The 15063-nt window shown below is 42.1% G+C and overlaps 1 protein-coding gene across 5 annotated transcripts in view; it reads left to right on the forward strand.

Moving 5' to 3' along the window:
* The window catches only part of LOC134980681 (tyrosinase-like), an 80079-nt gene extending 70677 nt beyond the window's left edge, over positions 1–9402 (forward strand). For 3 of the 5 annotated variants that reach the window (XM_063947602.1, XM_063947603.1, XM_063947604.1), the window contains 2 exons: positions 577–718; positions 4844–9402. In XM_063947602.1, coding sequence (XP_063803672.1) covers positions 577–718; positions 4844–5024 — 323 coding nt within the window. In that variant the 3' untranslated portion in view covers positions 5025–9402. The remainder of the gene's footprint in view (positions 1–576; positions 719–4843) is intronic. The other 2 variants (XM_063947605.1, XM_063947606.1) reach the window with 2 other exon arrangements.
* The last annotated feature ends 5661 nt before the right edge of the window (positions 9403–15063 follow it).

Consider the following 15063-nt stretch of genomic DNA (forward strand, 5'->3'; position numbering starts at 1 on the left):
TTATATGTCGACGCCTGGAACCGTAATTAATCTGACCCTGTTATCTCATCTAAAACTACACACCCAGAACACTTTCTTATTGTACTTTCATTACACCTGCATGCCCTCTGCAATTACATTGATGTCCACTTTCGGTGAGTTCACACCCATTCCAGCCATATCAACACTCTAGTGCAGAGGTTCTCAAACTCGGCCCTCGGGAGCACACACAGTGCATGTTTTGCAGGTAACCCAGCAGGTGCACAGGTGTATTAATTACTCACTGATACATTTTAAAAGGTCCACAGGTGGAGCTAATTATTTCACTTGCGATTCTGTGAGGAGACCTGCAAAACATGCACTGTGTGTGCCCCCGAGGACCGAGTTTGAGAACCTCTGCTCTAGTGCAATGATTCTCAAGTCATATTTTATACAACAAAGCCACAATTTTCAAAAAATTGTGCATCGCATGAGAATTTGAAAATGAAAATGGCCAATTTCAAATTTTTAACGCATATGCATATTATTGTCTGATATGTATTATGAATTATGCATAAAACTTTGTAAAGTACTGACATCTGTGGAATGTTTTTACAGGTTTCCTGAGGCCATCAGATGGGACAACATTTGAACGTGGCATGCATAACTTGATTCACGTGTACTTGGGAGGGACAATGTCTCAAGTTGCAATTTCTGCCAATGACCCAGCATTCATGTTACACCATGCTTATGTCGACAAGTAGGTTTTAGCAGTAAAGACATTATACAGTACTTATGCTTATATACTTTTATTGATGTTATACGTAGTATAATGACAATGTATTTGTATATATTGCGGTGGTAAGCGCAACTACCAGGGGGTGTGGGACTTGGGGGATGGGAAGATTCGGACCGATGGAGAGGGGTCAGGAGAGGGGTGTGGGGTAGATTTTCTTGTCAATAGACATCTGTCTGAGTAGCAGTGAGAAAATGAAAGCGGTGGCAAGGAAATCAGTGTGTCTTTATTGAAAAAATGAAGAAAACTAGAGCCACAATGCTCAACTCGTCAGGTGACTCAACGGACTACCCCTTTGCTGTATACCAGGCATGTCCAAACTGCGGCCATCCAGCTGTTGAGAAACTACACATCCCAGCATGCCCTGACACAGCTTTAGCATTCTCTGACAGCAATCTGTGTCAGGGCATGCTGGGATATGTAGTTTCACAACAGCTGGAGGGCCGCAGTTTGGACATGCCTGCTGTATACTGTCCGTGTTGTTATACCTATAATTTTAGGGTGTATGTCAGATGTACCACTGAAGTGCACCTTTACCATAGAAACTTGTCTAGAATCTATGTGCCCTGTATAGTCCTCGATTGGGAGTACTAAGTCAGAGTGTTCTGGGGTGACTGTACGCCGCGTCCCGCTTGTCTGCCCCTGTAATGTCTGTAATATGCACTGACTAAAGTGATATGAGGTAACAGGCTTGTTTGTACTCAAGACCAGGGACGCGTTTGGCGCACCTGTGCCTGCTCAGCTTCCGCCCCTCTGTCACTGGAGCTGTTCGTCTCCTTCTCTGGCTGCCGGTCGTAGGATGTGCCCTCTGCTCGGAGTGTGACAGCTAGTGTACTCCGTTGGTGCAGGGATCTCCTCATTGGCTTCCTGGTTCTGTATAGTCTAGTTCTAGTTCACCTACAGAATCTGATTTGGACAGATCTTTGTGCATACATCCCATGTGCAGTGAATTTACACATTATTGCTTATGTCTGTCCTATTCTTAGTCGGACATAACTTTCTGTGAAATAAGACGTTTCTTGGGGAGGCGGTGAGAGGAATGTGTGGTGGCAAAGCAAACACACGGAACTGCCTTAATGTGTGCGAGTGTCTTGGGAATGTCATGGATTTGTATCAGAGCCATAGCTAGACAGTTTGGTGACCTGTGACAGAAAGAGAATTGATGCACCTCCCCATATATCTAAAACCGGGACAGTGCGCACCCACCACAGTGGTTGCCACTTAAACATATGACACCACGTAAAGCTCCTTATACACATTACTCCAGGTAGAATCCCCTTTTTACACATTACACCAGGCAGAGCCCCTTTTACACATTATGCCAAGCAGAGCCTCCTTTTACACATTACGCAAGGTAGAGCATAATTTTACACTTTATGCCAGGGGTGGGCTGGGAGAGACACCATCTCTCCCAGAAGACGTGGGGTGGGGGGGGGGGGGGAGAAGAGAGAGCTGGGAGGAGGGGGGGCAGATGAGCTGCAGCGCTGCCTGACTACCTACATATGTAACCACGCTCATGGTGACTACATCTTGCCGTGATTGTGCCTTGTTAGGCATGACCATGTGCACATCTGGAAGGACGTGTGTCTTAGATGTGCACGCGGTCCATTCGCATGAATGGGAACGGCAAATGCCGCAGCTCAAGAGTGCACATTCGGTGCAGATGTAACCACGATGAGCGTGGCTACATCTGTATGTGAGAACAGGTAGCCAGTCAATGCAGCACAGCTAAGATCTGTATACAGCGGTCAGACCCTACAGTGTGGCGGAAACACAGCCAAGCGGGTTTTGCCGGTGGTCTTGCACCCACAGTGCATATGTGCATGTGCCAGGCACCACTGGCACACTGATAGTTACTGCCCTGATTTGTATCTATTCTGTAGCTCTGTGTGACTCTGTGTCTGACAGGTCTCTTGTGCCTAGCATGGGCTGAAGTAAGTGCTGATACTAATGGTGGCGACTTGCGTACAATTACTGGGTGCCACAGCTAACTGCTTTAGCCCTACAGATTCTATCCTTAGCATAAGGTACTAAATCAGGTACTACAGTATGTATGTAAAATACAGAGCCGGCCCTAACCAATATGATGCCCTAGGCAAGATTTTGGCTGGTGCCCCCTAGCACCGCCGCTAGTTCTGCAGGAGATGCCTGGCATGAGTCAGCTGGCAGCGCTGCTAACGTCGGGCGCCTTTTGTTTATGAAAATGCATCTTATTTGCATTACTATGTGGCTAGGATGCGCATGCAGCTTCTGCTGATTAAACTGATATGCAGCATGCCTATATACTGTATGTGACTGTGGCTGTATCTGCATACGAAATGCTACATTACAGTGATTTCCAGGAATACACACAGAATATAGGCATGCCTCATATCATTTTAATCAGCAGAAGCTGCTGGTGCCCCTAAGCATACCAAATGCCCTAGGCATTTGCCTAGTTTACCTATGCCTAAGGCCGGCTCTGGTAAAATAGGCCAATTGGTCTATTTTGTACATGCATTGCCCATTTAAGAAAAAGTCAATTAAGATGGATCTAACCTTTAAAACTTGAATATATATACTTTTTGAGTCAAGTAAATGAGACAATGAGCAGCTGCTGCTTCTGCGTCAATTTCCATAAAAATATAAATTTTACAATTAATATCAATATTGAAAAATCCACTTTAAATATTACCCTATTGCATGCAACATCGCAGCGGTGGGTAACGTAAGTCTGCACATGCGTCCTGATTGTCACCGCTCAGACATGTAGTATAGAGTTTGATGCAGAGTCTGTGGATTTTAGTGATTGCTCCCTAACTACATGTAATGAGAGGTGCTAGCTTGCTGAGACTTTTAGTGCCACACACGGAAAGAGAGAATGCTGGTGCACTTTCCAAACATTACTAAATCAGATTTGTAATACATTTTGCAATTAAACATCAAGTAAATAAGAGGTTTTTAGCATAATTTTGGTCAAAGCTTACCAACCACGTCCAGGTAACCTCATCATTGGGTAAGTCCCTAACATTCTGAGGGTTCAAGTCTAGGGCATGGGACACCCTCAACCTAGCCCAGCCAATCCATCCGCAAGGCAACACACCAGTGTGAGATAGCAAGTAAAGTGTTAAAAAGTGTTAACTGAGTGAGAGCAGCTACTATGTTGAGTATTACATGGGTGACAAATGTCTGAAAGGTGTTACATAGACCCCCAAAAATACAAATAAAGTGCTATGAAGTGCTAAAGTAAGTGTTACATTGTGAAGCCTTGGAGCAGCCCAGCCAAAGTGATTCAGGGGGCCCCACACCCTAAAACTCACCCCCTAACTGACATACTATATACATTTATACAGGTCTTATCTATACTAGTGCCTTATTCAATGTGCAGTCAGCAAATGCAAGAGTCCCTACTTAAATAAATTCTGAGGCAGGTGTGAGGGGTGCTAATCTAGGCTCTTGGAGTAACTTTGCCTTCAAATGTACAAACATACACATGATATAAGATATATTGGAGGGTGCCCTAGACTGTACACCCTAACTACATGTAATGAGAGATGCTACCTGAGAGTTTTAGTGCAGGTGCACTTTGCAAACATCAGATTTGTAATACATTTTGCAGTTAAACATCAAGTAAATTAGAGGTGTTTAGTGGGTGTACCTACCTAAGAGGTGTCATGTGCTTGTCACATAAAGATGCACAGCTGTCCGCGTATGAGGCTATACCCATATGGAGAAATTGCACCTGCAATTGAGTTGGAGCAAGTGTGTGATGGAGTAACCAATGGTGCATCTAAGTATGCTCTGAGATGGAATGCACAGTCTCAAAACACTACAAGAGGCATCTCAGTACTGAGATAACCAGCTGCGCCAATAGTATAAGACGGCATCCAAATCTGAATCAAGCTGTTAAGATGAAACAAGCTAAATTCTGCATCCAAACGCAGAGACAGGAGAGTATGATGATACCTGATGAAAGATAATATTATTGGTTGTTGTGGATTGCCTTGTGAGAGTAAAAGGACATTATAGAAAGATGATCATATACTGTAGCATTATTAGAATAACTGTATACAGATTAGTATGTATTTTCCATATATGTTTCTTTTGCAGATTATTTCAAGTGTGGATGCAGAGACATAATGCAACAATGGCAATGTATCCTGACAACGATCAACCAGGACAAGGCCCCGCAGAGTGTGCTACACCCTACTTCCCATGTTACACAAATAGAGAATTTCTATCCCCCGACAGTGCCGCTGGTTACAAATACTCTGAATATCGGGGTCTGTAGTGTAAAGAGGCTTTTTGGACTTTCACAGAACCTTACATTGTAGGTTTGTACAGCTGCCTTTTTTATTAATGCCTTTGTAAGAACTAGAGATGAGTGGGTTCAGTTTTACTCGGTTTTACTCTGGTTTACCCGAATCTCCTTATTGGCTATTGGACATCACGTGTTTTGGTTAGCCAATAAGAAAAATCCAGAAAATAAGAAATGGCGATAATTCTGGCGTAAAGAACTGAGAAAATCCGAACCCTCTCATCTCTAGTAAGAACCCACCTTCATTATTTCTTTTCCATTAAGCTTGATCAAACAGATCTTTTCTATGTATAAAAAATGTACCCAATGCATACGGAACAGCTGGATTTATGACACATCCAAAGGCAGCATTCACAACTATTCCTGAAACATATGAAAAGCGTTGGTGAAAAACAAAGAAGTCAAAAAGATGCAGCAGCATATCTCATAAAAGATACAAAAAGTCATGTACAAAACAATAAATCAAATACATAATGTAACACTCATATATATATGTGTGTGTGTAAAAATTCTTGTATCATTCCAGAAAGTGAGATGAGACTTTCTATTTACATTGATCTTTGATTCAACGAATTCTCTAATATCAGGTATTTACAGCTTTGAAAGTTTCCATACAATATCCTTAATATCTCCTGCAGACAAGTCTGGTGAGCACAGAAAAAAAAACCTCCCCCGTGAACAAACTATTTTTTAATACTCTTAAAACTTTCATACATATATTTGTGAATGCAACCAATGGTTACTATACACAATGGCGGAAAAAACAAGCGTTCCTTCCAAAGATACACAAAAACTTAGAAAACCCACCAGGAAGGTCAATCGCGTACAGAATAGAATCAATTATATTAAATCTATCAGAATATTTTGATCACTTCCTGCAGCCATTTGTGAAGGAACAAATCAGTTACCTAAAAGATACCACAAGTACAGTTGTGTCCTGCTAGAACCTTGCTGCTTTTAGCAGAATTCTGTAAAGGGACTGCAATGCATATGCAGCAAGGCATGCCTTGTGCATACTCATTACAAGTGGCTTTCATTAGAATGAATGGGAGACACAGGTGCAGCTCCCATTCAGTACAGTGCAAAGCATACACAATGCTATGCCACAAACTGTGTGCCCACCGCAGCCACAGACTAAAAGGACACATCTGTATCCTACAAATTATTGAAAAAATACAATGGAAAGACCACTACTGTGTATAGGTGATATAAAATCACATACATGTATCAACCATGAAGATGGATATAGAACAACAAGGCACTTCTTATCAACACAGACAGAGTACCAAAATAATTTTTATTATGAGAAGCATCGAGTACATCCTTCAAAATAACTATTTTTGTTTTGACAGAGATGTCTTTTTGCAGAAGAGAGGAACAGTAATGGGCACATCCTTCGTGCCAAGCTACACATATCTTTTCATGGCTTGGAGGGAGGATGTGCATATTTGGAACAATAACATCTATAAGAAATACATTGCAAACTGATATCACTATATAGATAATATATTTTTTATCTGGACAGGAGGACAAGAAGATCTTATCAAATTCATTGAAAATGTAAACCAAAATGACATCAAACTGGAATTTACCACAATTTTAAATAAAACCAAAGTTGTCTTTTTAGATCTGGAGATTTTCATCAACAATGAAAATGTCCTTACAAAACCCCACATAAACAAAGTAGCCAGCAACAATCATAGAACTTGGATAAGGAATATTCCTTGGGGACATTTTTGCCACTTGAACTGTAACTGCACAGAAGATGCAACTTTCCAGGAACCATGTCAGGAAAATAAAAAAACAGTTCCAGCACAAAGGTTACAAGGATGAACCACTTTAAGAACAGTATGCTAAAGATTCCAGATTGGAGTGAAAAGATCTGATCATGTACAAAGAAAACATTTTAAGAAAAAAATATATCCAGAAATGCCAATATTGGTAATTATAAGGAAATAGAACAACTCCTGGTGAGATATTAGCATTTTCTGCATCTAGATAATGAAATCAAGAACATCCTACCTGCAAGGTCCCAAATAATCTACAGAAAAGTAAAAACCCTTAAACAGGAACTATCCAGTAGTTACATTAGAAAAGAAGTGGACGAAAAAACAAAAGACATAAACAAGGAACTTTTATTGCCTGAATTGTATAGGATGCTAGAACCAAATAACAACAACTAAACCAAACAAAGAATTCACATCAAGACAAAGAAGACATAAAATACGAAATCAAATAACTTCTGAAACTGAATGCGCCATATACTTGTTGGAGTGCCCTTGTGGAGTATAATACGTGGGCCAAACCAAATGAAAACTTACACTAAGAGTGACCGAACAAATTTATAAAGAAAGGACTCAGCACTCACAGCCTATCTCAACACTTTCTGGACTATCACAACAAAGATCCGAAAGGCCTCAAGTTTGTAGGAAATCAAAAAGTAAAAACAATTGGTGAGGACTAAACATAGTTACAGCACTCAAGAAAAATTAAACCCACTGGATGTTCCTCCTAAAATCCTTGAGACCGTGGGGTCTCAGTATTGATATTGACCTGAATGTATTTTTATATAAACATTTAAAAAAAACCTTCCAACCGTGAAGTCTCCCTGACCCCAGACCGCACTAAGGCATCAGGACTATAAACATTGTATCTTATTGTGTCACTTGATGCTGGATACTATTGCTTTTTATTTATTTTCTTTTTCCTTTCTATTTTTCCTTTTTTCTATTTATTTTACCCAATTTAAAGTGTCTTTTTTCTTCATTTGTTCTATTTGATTTTAATCATATTTACACACGAACATCACATTTAGTCATGCCAGCACTCGTTTACCTCTATTATTGAATATACACAAAGCGACAAGCATTAGAATTTTGTCTATTCAGTAATTGTGGATTATAGAGATAGAACCAACATCTAATAGTGTAGTATTTTTACCTTAGTGCATTTTCAAATAAATATAATGTATTCTGTGTTCCGGATATATATTAACACTTAATGCACTCCAACAAGGTCCACTTCCTCTTAAACAGCAATAGGCATTATCAATACTAATCAGAGGGTCTCTTTAAGTATTCACTTGTAGCTTCTCAGCCATAAATAAAAACAAAATTATCACTCTATAGTGTAGTAAAGTATATAAATATATCAAATGGGAACATTTATTTATAAGTACATACAACAAATTAATAAAGTATAAAAGGATAAAAAAGGCTTAACTTAGGTCTCCAGTTAGGGGGGTGTCGTAGTAATTGTCGGAGGTTACCCTCAGGAATATCAGAACCCAAAACAAATCCTTAGCAGTACTTCTAGTTTGGAATCAGGTAGGTCAGGTATGTACAGGTATGCTGACTAACGCGTTTCACCTATTATAGGCTTTCTCAGGTACTCCACTGACTATATGATATTTGTGGTTTGACATATGCAAATATATTTCCAATGTAACAACACCAAAAAAAAACAAAAGTGGTGGAAAAAGAAAGTAATAGATTGGTGACTACTAGTTCCAGTTCAGGACAAAGATAGCCATAACAATCTATTTTATCCACCCTTCTACTGTCATATCAGTGCACTTAGCTTTAGATGGTAGATTAAATATATAGCGTACAATACAGTAAATTGTTAATGATTATCATAGGCTAAACCTTTCCAAGAATAAAATTAGTAATAGTGACAACTACAGGCTATTATTAAAAACAAAAACTGCACCTTAATATAAAATATCTTGCGTATCCAAGCCAAAAAATAGTACAACTGATGTGTTCTCCAGTGAAATATAAAAGGCAGCTTAAATACAGTATATTTTACGAATGAAACAGTATATTGATATGCATAATGATCTTTTGAAAGGGACTTATTCGACTGGCTGAAATGCCAGATCCTGCAACTTTATATAGACTTATAGTTATTCTTACAGAAGCTTCTATGTTATTAGCGAGTTCTGAGGCATAAATATTGCTTCATGTTTTAAAATCCCAAAATATGATGCAAACTTGTTCCCTTAATGTCAGGGCTCATGTATTCAGACAGACAGAATGGGAATGTGTGTTACAGTATAGTATCAGCTTCTCTATACATTTATGTGCCTGCACAGTAATTACATTTTAAAGCATAATCCTGAATTTATTCATACTGTAATTGATACATCTAATTGTTAAATAGCAGGTTCTTGTATTCTAACTTGTACTACTGCATTCTAAGTATACCTATTAGCAGGATAATATTATTGGTTGCCTGTTATTTCATACTGTATTATGTCATTAATCACCTGATGCCACCAAAATGTACCTTGTATAAAGCTTGTTAATTAACGAACACAAGTTCTGAAAATAAAGCCATGGCTCATATATACTATTTGCACTGGTTTGTCTCCAGCAAAATTTTACAAAGTTTGACAAATTAATTTACAGTAATTTTAGATACATTAGTTTTCCTGCACCAGTGTGACAGGAGCCTCTGTGCTGTTGAGAGACCCTTCTCCTTTAAGGGGTGTGGTTTGTTTTGTTGACATTCATCATGTTGACATGAGAATCTCAACATGGTCAAAATGTTGACATGCAGCATTTCAAGATGATTGGTATTGACCACATTGACATTCATCCAGTCTTCAATGATGAAATGTCGACATGATTAGAATGTTGACAAAACATCCCCCACCAGGGTGGTATTTAGTTTGCCGGGTGTTGGGATGCCGGCGCACAGTATACCGGTGCCGACATCCCGACACTCGGCATACTGACACCTTTTTTCCCTCTTGGGGGTCCACGACCCCCCTGGAGGGAGAATAGATAGCGTGGCGCACATAGTGTGCCACCGTACTCACAACGCAGCGAGTGTAGTGAGCCTGCAAGGGGCTCATTTGCGCTCGCCCAGCTGTCGGTATGCTGGCGGTTGGGACATACCGGCGGTTGGGATTCCTGCGCCGGTATGCTGGCCGCCGGTATACCATACTACACCCCCCCACCCATAGCTTAACCAAAGCTCTTCCTGTAGTGCCTAACCCTAACCTACCCTCCTGTAGCTTGACCCTTCCCCTTCCCCTAGTGCCTAACCCTAACCTCCCATCTCGTAGTCTGACCCTAATCCTCTCCCATTGCTTAACCCTAACCTCCCCTCTTGTAGCCTGACCCTAATCCTCTACCAGTGCTTAACCTTAACTTTCCCTCTTGTAGCCTGACCCTTACCCTCTCCCAGTGCCTAACCCTAAACTCCTCTCTCATAGCCCAACTCTAACCATACCCCTAGTGCCTAACCCTTAACTCCCCTCTCGTAGCCTGTCTCTAACCATATCCCTAGTGCCTAACCCTAACATCCCCTTTCGTAGCCTGACCCTAACCCACTCCCACTGCCTAACCCTAAACTCCCCTCTCGTTGTCTGTCCCTAACCCTCTCCCAGTGCCTAACCCTAAACTCCCCTCTCGTAGTCTGACCCTAACCCTCTCCCAGTGCCTAACCCTAAACTCCCCTCTCGTAGTCTGACCCTAACCCTCTCCCAGTACATAAACCTGACCTTCCCTCTCGTAGCCTGACTCTAATCATACCGCTAGTGCCTAAACCTAACCTCCCCTCTTGTATCCTAACTCTAACCCTCCCCCTAGTGCCTAACCTTAATCTCCCCTTCCACAGCCTAATCATAAACTCCCCTCCCATAGCCTGACTCTAATCCTACCCCTAGGGCCTAACCCTACCCTCCCCTTAAAGTGGCCCTGGTAAATAATGTTAAAATGGTGTCAGCATAAAATTATCTGTGTTCAAGAGTTTGTGTATCCCAGTGATGCACAATACAGAGAGCATCCTAGTTAACGTCATACACTAAATAGAGCATCCAAAGGACCACCATACGATACAGAGAATGTATTATTGCCACAAAAAACAGACAGCATCTTAATGTGACACACCCAGGTAACCATGAGTAACAATGTGTCGTGAGGTGAGTATATAAGGCACTTCTAGGAATTTGTTTCTTTAACTTGTGGTTCCAGGTGTAGGTTCCCCCAACTCACTTCAGAGACAAATGAAGAATAAATCCACTCTATGAGTTGTTCAAAGAATTGTCAACAAAGGACAGGTTTATCAAGAGAGGTCATAATATTCAAGACCGTTACTAAAGTGTTAGTAATTCCAAGCAGGATTCAAATATATACAATGGTTAAACTGTTTCTGTTACAGTAACTTGCACGCAGAAAATAATAATCATTTTTATTATTCTGAAACTATGCATCCTGGCGTATTCTTTTTCAGGAACATTGCAGTCTCCCCTGGATCAGCGATGCTGATCTATAACACCTTTAGTCATGTATACAAATGCTTAGGTAATAAACTCTGACAGTATCCATGCAAATAACATCACAACTTTTTTTTTTAACAAATATACCATATGCATAGGAACAAGTACTAGCTACAGTTATGTCCACTACTCTTTGCACAAGTCAATAACCCTTGGAGAAGGTCTCTGTATGAGTATATATATGCATATATATTTAAGTCTTTATGTGACAGTATTAGGATGAAGCTCCAGTTCTGGCTGTAGTAGAACATTTACTTATATCAATGCTCACATACATCCAAAAAAAGCAGTGCACAGCGTCAAATAGCTCAGCCTCAGGATATCCACGCTGTGGTTTCCTGATTACAGCCGGCAGACAGATTCTCCTGGTTTCAGCAGCATGCAAATTGTTTGTTACTTCCTGGAGGGGACCTATGACATATCCATGTCCACCATCCCATAGGCCATGCCCAACATGTTTCGTCACAACCAAGGACTTCATCAGGGGGTCGGCACAACCAGGGGGTCGTCACAACCAAGTCCAAGTCCTTGCGGTGGTCTCCTAAGGGGTGTTGGGATTCCAGCATCGATCACATGACCGCTGGCATCCCGAACACCGGGATGCTGAACACATCCCAGCCAAAAGGTGTTATATTAAACACATTAAATATCAATAGTGGCCTTTTTATCTCATAGAAAGCAACAAGGTCTATGGTTGGAATTCAATAGGGTGTGTGGTTTTCAATGCAAAAAAACTTGCGGACCTCGCTCCCAAGTTGCATTTCTTTTCAATTGAATTCCGTGGGTATCAGGAGCACGCGCCTCTGCGGTATCCATTTAAAACAAATGCAAGTGGGGTTTTCAGCCTCGTAAACCCTGCGGTGCGACAAAAAAATAATATATATACATACCGTCCAGTGGTCTCCATAGCTACCGGTCGTCTCCCCTCCATATTTTTGCACTGGGGAGGGGCTGCTGGGAGGCAAGGAGGCAAGAGAACTGGGGACGGGGATCACACACATGGGGGCGAGTTGTCACACACACTCATACACACACTCACACACACACACTTACACACATTGCTGCTGCAGGAGTTCGGATCCCGATGCTGTATTGAGAAGACACAGCTTCGGAAGGTGAGTAATTATAATTACTGACTAATTAAGCTAATTGGAAACTTCCAATTGTTTAATTAGTCCCTGGGGTGGGTGGGGGGCTTTTGCTGCTGGGGTGCCAGAGCTGAGAGCAAGTACTGCTGATTTTTCCTAAAAATTATGATTTTAGGAGAAATCAGAATTACTCTGGTCGTGCATAAAAAAAGATTCACGTCTCATTTTCTCTATTTTAATTGAATAACAAGAGCCAGCATCTGCAGAAAATCCCGCTCTGCTCTCAGTTGAATTCCCCTATGTGTCTTCATAGGTAGATATGCTAAGTGAAGGAATAATTCTTATACAAATCATTGCAATGAACCCATCTTTACTAACAATGATCCGGTCAGCTTTTGGTATCATATACAAGGTGCATAACTTTATTACCAGTGATAATATAAAGCACATATGATGGCTATTAGCCCACACTGCATACCTCCCAACTGTCCCGATTTTGGCGGGTCAGTCCCATTTTTGTGGGACTGTCCCGCTGTCCCACCCGCGGGTCGCAGTGTTCTCTGGTGGGCACAGTTGGCAGACCCTCTTTCACCCAATGCAGAGCAGCAGGGGGCATGCAAGCAGCTTACAGAGTGCTCGGCATGCCCCCCACAGCATCAAAACTGCACCCCCACATCTTTCCACGCTTACAGCATGCTCCAATCTCCCTCTATGAAGGGCAACATGGGTACATAAATAAACTAACATTTATTAACTATTTATTCCTTACTTATGAATTACACCACAAATGTGTTAAAACACACTGTAGAGTTCCCAGTTCGCATTATTTTGTGACACAGTGCCTCCATGCTGGTGATGTAGCTATGTAGCTATGTGTGGGGGCACCTTGGCGACCGTCTTGTCTACCCTGTTGGTTATTCAGCACTGTGAGCTGTTTGTACGTAGTCCTGCTCTCAGTAGCGGATTTCCCACTAGTCCCGTGCCTAGGGCCGGCACTTGCTGAGGGCCGGCAGCATGTACAGGGTGATACATACTGCCAATAGGATTACATATTGCAAAGCGATCCTGGGCGGTAAGTACCCACCCAGATCGCATGCAATAAGTGATCCTTGATAAATGGGCCCCATAGACATTTATACTATTAATATGTTAAACATCAGGGATTTACTGTGTAATTTGTATTTGTAATAATAATCAAAGGGCAGCACAGTATGATATGCTATCAATTCCTGTGCAGCTAAGATCTACAGATGATACAAGGAGCCTCAATACGCCCTGTGGTGTGAGACGCCTGGCTACTTTTTCTTTCAATTTACACTTCAGGGGGGGTCAGTACGAGATCCCGGCGGTCGGGATCCCGGTGGTCAGAATCCCTCCCCCGGGAGGATCATGAACATCATGCTTTAATAAATCATAATTATTTTTTTATTATATTGCTGTTTGTATGTATTTTTAAGCGCTAATTGGGTTTACATTGTTTTTTCTTTGTTAACCCTTGAGAGGTTGGCATACCTCTTCCCCAATTGGCTGCTGATATACACAGTGCCGTAACTAGGTATTTTAGCGCTGTGTGCAAGAAACGGCATTGGCGCCCCCCCCTACGCAAGACAGGAGCAGTGCGCGCCGCGGGCGCGTGAAAAATATATAGGGGCGTGGCCACAAAATAATGCCAATTCATACTACGGTGCATAGTAGTCTCTTCTCCATTATTCAAATTACGCTGCACAATAGCGCCACTACACCAGGTAGAGCCCCTTTTTACACATTACGGCAGACGGCATGCCTTTTTACACATTACAGCAGACAGCATCCCCCTTTTTACACATTACGGCAGACAGCATCCCCCTTTTTACACATTACGGCAGACAGCGTCCCCCTTTTTACACATTACGGCAGACAGCGTCCCCTTTTTTACACATTACAGCAGACAGCGCCCCTTGTTTTACACATTACGGCAGACAGCATCCCCCTTATTACACATTACGGCAGACAGCGTCCCCTTTTTTACACATTACGGCAGACCGTCCCCTTTTTACACATTACGGCAGACAGCGTCCCCCTTATTACACATTACAGCAGACAGCGTCCCCCTTATTACACATTAAGGCAGACAGCGTCCCCCTTATTACACATTACAGCAGACCGCGTCCCCCTTTTTACACATTACAGCAGACAGCGTCCCCCATTTTACACATTACTGCAGACAGCGTCCCCCTTATTACACATTACAGCAGACAACGTCCCCTATTTTACACATTACAGCAGACATCGTCTCCCTTATTACACATTACGGCAGACAGCGTCCTCCTTTTTACACATTACAGCAGCCAGTCCCCCTTTTTACACATTGCAGCAGACAGACACGAGAGAGAGAGAAAGACAGAAAGAGAGAGAGAGAGAGATATATACTTACCATCTCTCATGCTGGCAGTCAGGCTCCTCGTGCTGGGAGAGATCCCGGGCAGCCGCAGAGAAGAAGGAGGAGGAGCAGCTCTATGTCATTGGTAGAGGAGCCGCTGCAGCACTCCCGTCTCCTTCCGCATTGGCTGCCCGCTGCTGAGAATGCTGGGATGAGGGAACTGTATCCCAGCATTCACAGCAGCGCCAGGCAGCCAATACAGAAGGAGAGGGGAGT

Source organism: Pseudophryne corroboree, chromosome 12, assembly GCF_028390025.1.
Source record: "Pseudophryne corroboree isolate aPseCor3 chromosome 12, aPseCor3.hap2, whole genome shotgun sequence".
Lineage (NCBI taxonomy): Eukaryota > Metazoa > Chordata > Amphibia > Anura > Myobatrachidae > Pseudophryne > Pseudophryne corroboree.